This window comes from Piliocolobus tephrosceles, chromosome 11 (genome assembly GCF_002776525.5).
Source record: "Piliocolobus tephrosceles isolate RC106 chromosome 11, ASM277652v3, whole genome shotgun sequence".
Lineage (NCBI taxonomy): Eukaryota > Metazoa > Chordata > Mammalia > Primates > Cercopithecidae > Piliocolobus > Piliocolobus tephrosceles.
The window spans coordinates 126,925,218-126,932,858 of NC_045444.1; the positions used below are offsets into that span (position 1 = coordinate 126,925,218).

Sequence of the window (7,641 nt, forward strand, 5' to 3'; positions counted from 1 at the left end):
GGGCCCCAGCGCGTCTGTGAGCTGCCAGCTCTTCCTGGGGGCCCCTGCAGCTGTGGGGAGGCCTTGGGGGAGATATCTTCCTAGCACAGGGTGGGGAGATGTTGGGAACAGGCCGCTGGGAATAGAAGCCGCAGAAATGCTGCCGACAGATTAGTAAGCCGCATGAGTCAGATCCGAATGCGCCAGCAGCCCAGCGCACGCCAGCTCCCGAGTGGCTCAGCAGGCAAAGTGTGGGTGCCAGGAGGCTGGGCCTCACTCCAAGTTACCCCCAAGTGTGGGTGCGAGGAGGCTGGGTCTCACTCCAAGTTACCCCCAAGACAGGGGGAACGGGGTCTGGGTGGCCAGAGTGCCTGACCTGGGGTGGCATCTCCATCCTGGGGTGGCACCCCCAGACCCCACCCGGCTCCTCCAGGGTCTTCCAACGCCCCCTTCTCTTTCGGCTGGTGGCTGAGGAGGGGCCCCTCAGCTCTCCCATGCGTTCAGCCCTGGCACAGCCACAGCTGAGGCACCAGGCCTGCTGCCTTCCCCTTCCCCCTTCTACCTGGGCCATCCTTGGCCCTTGATTTCCGGGGCCTAAGTTCAGTCTTGGCCCAGTGATGGCGGAGTGGCCCTGGGCAGTGGGCCCACATCATGGTGGGTGTGGTCCTGCACCCTGTAGGTGAGGTGCTGGACTCAGGCAGGAGGCCCAGGTGGAGGGGAACCACACTCACTCACTCTCCAGGGGCAGCCCCAGAGACGGCCCGGTGACTTTCCATCCTGCCCCTGTGTGCCTGAAGCAAGCCCTGAAACCCCTCCCCCTGCCCTGACGGCTGGGCTGCCGGGGTAGCTGGGGCAGTGGGGCCTCAGTTTACCCATCTGTAAATGAAATGTGGGCATGCTCCAGTGGCCCCCAGAGCCGTGCCCCCACTGGGCCACCATACTCACGCTGTCCTCAAGACCTGATGGGATCAGCACATCAGTGCAACCCAGCATGCCCCTGCCCCTCCCCTCCTCTGCCAGCTACAGGCACTTGGCACAGGGCAGGAGGCTGCCTGTCAGGTTCATTGTGTGAAAGGGCCTGGGCCTCACCAGACCCAACCCCAGCCCCTGCTGTGGGGCCCCAGGGAGCCCTCTCTTCCCCACCAAGGTCGGCTTTGTGCCCAAGATGCCCCAGCCCCTGCCCGGCGGGTTCAGGAGCAGCCAGACCAGGTAGGCTATTGCTCTTCCCCAGCTGCAGGCCCGGTTGGAGACCACTGAGGCTCAGCTGCGGAGGTCGGAGCTGGAGCACAGCGTGGATCTGGAGGAGGCCCTTGGCCGTCTGGAGGTTGCCGAGGAGAGGTGAGGCCAGGTGGGGGCAGTCAGGGCTCCAGGAAGCACAGCCTTCCCCCCGAGAGGCAGTGGGGCCCCTCTGTACCTTGAGGGCTACCGACAGCTCTTCCCAAAGCAGCTGTGAGTACAGTTTCCCTGTGGGAGTCAGCCCAGGCCTCCACAGCAGGGCAGGGGGCTGGAGAAGGCACGGCTGGGCACGGGGACTTGAGTGGCTGGGCAGTGTGGGGGCCTGCAGGGCGCTCCCTCTTGCCGTGGGGAGAGTCCAGGCCGAGTGGAAACAGTGAAGCACTCAGCCTCCCGGGCTCAGCGCGGGCCTCTCACGTGACCAGGCACCGCCGTCCTGGCCTGCGAGAGCGGCTCAGCAGCAATCCTATTATAGTAGCAGCATCACGACTGTACCCATCGCTACCAGACCCCTCCCTGGCTCCACACCCCAGGAGCAAGGGCTGCTCACCGTGGGGGACGGGGCTGGTGCCAGCCTTCCACATGGCAGCCTCTCCACGCTCTGCCATCCTCCCTGCCACGGGTCAGCCTGCATCGTGAATAACAGGGAGGGGTCAGCAGAGAGGGAGAGCCCCCCCAACCCCCGCCGTCAGTGAGCGCTGACATTGGGGCCCCGGCAACAGACCCAGGCCATGAGCCACACCTGAGTCCCGGGTGTGGATCACCCACTCTCACACCCTGAGATGGTGCTGACGAGGTCATGCCTGGCCTTATTGAGGGGGCCTCTGCCCGGCCCCACCCTGCCCGCACTAACCCAGCCCCCACACTAACCCAACCTCACCCACACTAACGGAGCCCCCACATTAACCCGGCCCCCCACACTAACCCAGCCCCCCACACTAACCCAGCCCCCATGCTAACAGCCCCCCACAGTAACCAAGGCCCACCAGTCTCCCAGACCTGGGCAGGTTAAGTTGTTTGTAGAATATTGCCACATTTGGTTCATCCTCCAGGAATCTGGAAAAGGAATCAAAGGGCTGAGAAACTTTTGAAAACTGGTTTTGAGGGGGAAGAAAAATAATCCAAGAGGAGGCTTAGGCTGATGGGCAGAGAGGAGCAGTGAGTGAACCACAGCGGCCTGGCAGGGATGCCAGCTCCCGAGGTCCACCCACCTGGCAGACTTGCACCCCTACTGCTGCAAGTGTGGACCTACTCGTGGTGGGGAAGGCCCTAGGGTGCAGCAGAGGCCGTCCCCCACCCCGGGCATGTCCAACTCCCTCTCCCGGTCACCCAGCCCCACGAAGGGCACCTCCCTCCCATCCCCTGGCACCTTGTCTTAGGCATTCAGGGGTGGGTGAAGTTTGTAGAGGCAGAGCCAGGAGAGCTCGGGGCAGGGACTTGGGGGAGGACAGAGGACAGATGTCGCAGGAAGGCGGGAGGGCACTGGGCTGGCACCTGGGAGAGCCACCTTGATGCTGGCACTCGGTCTAGGGGTCCCTTGTGGGGCCCATGGCAGGTGGGGGCAGAGCAGGGGCTGGTGGGGCCCATGGCAGGCAGGGGCAGAGCAGGGGCTGGTGGGGCCCATGGCAGGCAGGGCAGAGCAGGGGCTGTGCACCTGAGCTGGGGTAAGTTGGGCCAGAGGGTTTGGGGCTCCATTCAAGCCCCTTGACTTGGGGACTCTGAGCGCCTCTTAGGAGAGGCTGCCTACCCCGGCCACTCCCTGGGCGTTCTCTGTCCAGGAGCACTGGCCTCTGCCAGGTGAACGCGCTCCTGCGGGAGCAGCTGGAGCACATGAAGAAGGCCAACGATGCGCTGGCCCGGGAGCTGGCTGGGACGACGGGCAGCGTGCAGCGCCTGCAGGGCGAGCTGGAGCTGAGGCGCTGGGTCCAAAGACAGGTGCTCCCCCAACCCTTGCCCACCCCGCGGCCGTCTGTCTGGGTGCCTATGCCTGGGTAGCAGGCAGGGACCTGGTGAGGGTGCGCTGGCTCAGCAGCTGTCCCTCTTGGGGACAAGGCCACAGCTTCTTGCCACACCATGTCCCCAACCTGGCTTGGCCACAGCAGTCTGTGGAGTGAGGGACTCCCTGGTCCACCCCCACTGCCCCCCACCCAGAGAAGGAGGGCAGGGCTCTGAGAATGGGGCACTGGGGCCGCATCCCAGCTCCGGTGTGGACCACCCTGTTTGGAGAGGCAGGTTGTCTCCATAGGCTGAACTCCTGGCCAGACTTCAGGAAGGGGAACCCTGGAAGGAGCCTGGGGCTGCACCGCTGCTCATGGCGCCTGGCCGTGGCCCCCCAGGTCCCCCTGCAGCCTTACCCACTCCAACTTCTGAAGCCCTGAGGCGTGCAGGGGTCCGGGCACAGGGTTCCAGGCACCAGCCCCTGTGGGAGGGAGACATCCAGGTGTTCATGCCCTGCTCAGATCTCTCCATGGTCGTGGGACCCCCTGAAGCTGCTGTAGCCTTGGGTAACGCGGCTCTCCAGTCCGGCAGTCCCTGAGGGCCTGAGGTGTTCCCAACAGCCCTCCAGCAAAGGGGGCCTGGACGCCCAGCCCTGCACGCTACGGGCACCGTGGGCAAGGATTTCCCCAGGAAGAGGGGCCCCCGGAAGATGTGCTGTGCCAGGTGGAGGCAGGAGCCAGAGGGGCAGCCGCAGTTCTGGCCTCAGGCTGCCTCTACAGACGTCCCTCAGACAAGCCTGTCCCAGAAGGGCCGCCACTCACCCCCACGGGGGCCAGGTCCCAGCCCCGAGCCCCCCCGCAGCTGCTTCTCCTAAAAGGCGGATGTCAGACAAACCAGCCGAGGTTTACACTCTGAGAGGGAATGCTGGCCTCTGCAGAGCATCAGCGGGACCGTGCTATCAGCAAGGAGTCATCGCCTGTGCTAGGCCTGCTGGCTCGAGGCATTTGAGCAGATCTCCTGTTCCCCCCACTGCCTGATCCCCGTCCTCGTCCTCAGACCGCAGGGCAGGTCATCTGATGAACACAGGAGCTGTTTCCGCTGTGTGAGAACAAATGCCGGAAGGAGAGGGTCCCTGAGTTGAGTTTGGCATTCGATCACCCAGGTCTTTATTTTCCCTTTGTCCTTGAGAACTGTTCTCACTGGTTGACAGCTGCTTTCTCTCGGCACATTAAAGATCTGCTTTCTCCTTCTCCTTCCGCTGCTGCCGTTGAGAAGTCAGCTTCCAGGCTGCCTGGATTCTGACTGGCTCCTTATCAAGGTAACATGTCTTCTCACCTGGCTGCTCTTAAGACCCCTGCTCTGACTTGGTGGTTGTGCCATGTCCCTGTGTTGTGTCTGCGTGTAGATTTATTTGTTTATCCCGCTTTAGGGTTCGTGGAGCCTCTGCGTCACTTGTTATTTTTGGAAAGTCAATATTCTTCAAACATTACCGGTGCTCACCACATACCTCCCTTCCTCTGAGCTCCGGCTAGACGTGTGTTAGCCATTCTTACGCTCTCTCCCAGGCACCGTTCACGGTTTTGTTCTTTTTATTACCCTGGACTATATTCTAGATAATTTCTTCAAATTTCCATTTCTGTCTATCAGTTTTCTCTTCTGATGTCTAATCTCTGTTCAATTTGCCTACTTAGCTTAAATTGCAAATATGGTATTTTTCATCGCTAAGAGTTCTGTTTGATTCTTTCCCATATATTAAATAGCTTAGTCTTAACTCACATTTTCTTTTTTTCCTTTTTGAGACAGAGTCTCGCTCTGTCACTCAGGCTGGAGTGCAGTGGCAAGATCTCAGCTCACTGCAACCTCTGCCTCCCGGGTTCAAACGATTCTCCCGCCTCAGCCTCCAGAGTAGTTGGGATTACAGGTGTACACCACCACACCTAGATAATTTTTGTATTTTCAGTAGAGATGAGGTTTCACCGTGTTGACCAGGCTGGTCTCAAACTCCTGACCTCAGGTGATCCACCCGCCTCAGCCTCCCAAAATGCTGGGATTACAGGCGAGAGCCACCTCGCCTGGCTTCTTAACTCACATTTTCAAGCCTCTCATTTATTTATTGGAGCATGTTAAAAATAGTCTTTTTGTAGCCTGTGTCTGACTATCTAATATCTGAAATTCTTTAAGGTCTGGTTCTGTTGTTTCTGCTGGTTTCTGATCATGGTCCTTTGTTTCCTTGTGCCTTTGGTGATTTTTTTATTTTTTAACTAAAGAGGGGTGTCCCATCCAGCGGGTGTATGGCCAGGTATGGGTTCAGAGAGTTGTACCCTCAGAGGGTATACAGACAGGTGGAATGGGCACAGAGGGACATGCCCTCTGGAGGGTGTATGGCCAGGTGTTATGGGCTCAGCTGGGGGGAACCTCAGATGTGGGATCAGGTGAGGGGTTCAGGCAAGCTTCATGGAGATGAGATGATGATCTAATATTTGAAGTTCTTCAAGGTCTCGTTCTATTGTTTCCGCTGGTTTCTGGTCATAGTCCTCTGTGCGAGTTCTGGAGAATGGGCAGGATGTGAGTGCTCTAGCTGAAGGCAGTCTGGAGGAGCAGGGGTGGGGCTGTCACAGGCAGGGAGAGGTGGTAGGAACACAGTAGACCCCTGAGTTCCAGAGGTCGGTGAGCGGGAGAAGGTGAGTGCAGGGCCTAGCAGGTGGTGTGGAGACTCTGAGACTCCTGGCTTTCATCTTAGCTCCCTGCAAGGCTGGAACCACTGAACACACACGGTTCCCCCATTCCTGCCCCCAACACAGAGTCCTCCCACTCGGCTCCATTACAGCCTAATCACTGGCCTTGTCTCAGCGGTGACTTCCCACCCTGCTGAACTGGGGACCCAGTGCTAGAGGCTTCTAACTTCAGTGGCTTTGCCACCCTCCTCCCTGTTGAACGGTGGCCCCAGTCCTGAGGCTTCTAATTTGCTTCTGTGTCCCTGGCACCTTTGAAGTGCCAACACCTGGACATCTTCAGGAGCCTCCAGAGTAAGGAGAAAGACTGTACTGGAGAAAGGAAGCCCATCCTCCTCCCTCAGAGTGGGAGGGTAGGAGCCACGTGCTGCAGAATTGTCTGCCCCATGCCCCAGCAGGGGACCGGGCCTGGTTCTGGAGTGTTCTGAGCCTGAGCAGTTCCTGAGAGTAGCTGGGGAGCTGAGACTGAGTCAGCACCTTCTCTCTTCAGGGGCCGACGAACCCCACCCTTCCACCTCCATGCACGCAGGCTGGCCTGGAAGGGCTGAATGTGGTCATATCCCCAGGTCATCTCCTGGAGAGAGGCACACTGTAGCCCCAGGGTGGGGTTGGGGGAGCCCACGGCTCCTGTGCCTGTGAGATATGGGGGCTTGGGATGCTGGGTCCACTTCCAGTCCCCATGGAGAGGGACATGGCACCTGGAAAAGAGTGGGCTTCAGGGAGGGTAAAGGCGCCCCAGCCTGGAGTAGACGGGAGGCCCCTTGCTTTCAGACCCGACCAGGGGGCCTGGGGAAGCCCCGGGACCTCCTCCTCCTGTGGAGACAGGCCGTGGTGCTGGGGACAGACCTGGCAGAGCTGCGTGCAGCCACTGAGAGGTGAGTGCCGGCTGCCCCACCTGGGACCAGGCACCAGGCTGCAGGGAGCTGAGGCCCCCTCGGGGAGAGGGGAAGTGGTGCCTGGGGCGGGCCCTTCCGTGGGTGCAATAGCCCTGGCCTGCCGGCTCCTCAACCAGCCCTGGCTGGGCCTCAGGCTGGGCAGTAGGAGCAGTGATGAGGGCGGCCGAGGAGGGCAGTCTGGGAGAGGGACAAACAGGCCAGGGAGGTAGGTGGGGGACACCAAGGAGAGATGAGAGGAGGGTGGACAGGACATTGTGGGGTGGGGGACACCTACCCAGATGGAGCTTCTGTGGTCTATCCAGCCTTGCTGGGTGCCACACTGGAGGTCAGTCCTGGTACCACCCCGCTAGCTCTTAGGTAGGTAGCAGCTCCTTACACAGGAAGAGTCAGGGGCTCGGAAGGTCGATGACTCAGTGAAGGTGGCTGCAGTCTGGCCCTGCCCCTGCTCACTCCTCCCCAGCTGCCTTCCTGGCATTTGGTGACACATGGGAACCATCAGTGCCATGCAGCGGGGGCTTCTCCTGAGGATGGCCAGGGAGGGGGTCCTCTGTGGGACTGATGGGACCAGGCCCTCCCTCTGCAGATAGGTCCTGAGTCAGCCACAGGTGCTGCCCTTGTCTCCCAGGGGCCTCGCCGACCTGCAGGCAGACACGGCCAAGACAGCCCGCCGCCTGCACACCGCCTGCCTGAACCTCGAATCCAACCTGCGACTGTCGGCCAGCAGCACGGCCAGCACCCTGGGGCAGCAGCTTCGGGACAAGGTTGGAGAGATGCTGCAGCTGCAGGTCCGCTGGGACGCAGAGAAGGTGGCGCTCCAGGCCAGGTGGGCGCCCAGGGTCAGCCGGCTGGCACAGGGAGGGCCC

General features: G+C 60.8%; 1 protein-coding gene across 1 annotated transcript in view; it reads left to right on the top strand.

Annotated features, from left to right (window-relative positions):
* CROCC2 (ciliary rootlet coiled-coil, rootletin family member 2) overlaps positions 1-7,641 on the top strand; it is an 85,450-nt gene that overhangs the window by 13,267 nt on the left and 64,542 nt on the right. The window contains exons 4-7 of the mRNA XM_026449074.1: positions 1,211-1,317; positions 2,991-3,147; positions 6,654-6,757; positions 7,404-7,601. Coding sequence (XP_026304859.1) covers positions 1,211-1,317; positions 2,991-3,147; positions 6,654-6,757; positions 7,404-7,601 — 566 coding nt within the window. The remainder of the gene's footprint in view (positions 1-1,210; positions 1,318-2,990; positions 3,148-6,653; positions 6,758-7,403; positions 7,602-7,641) is intronic.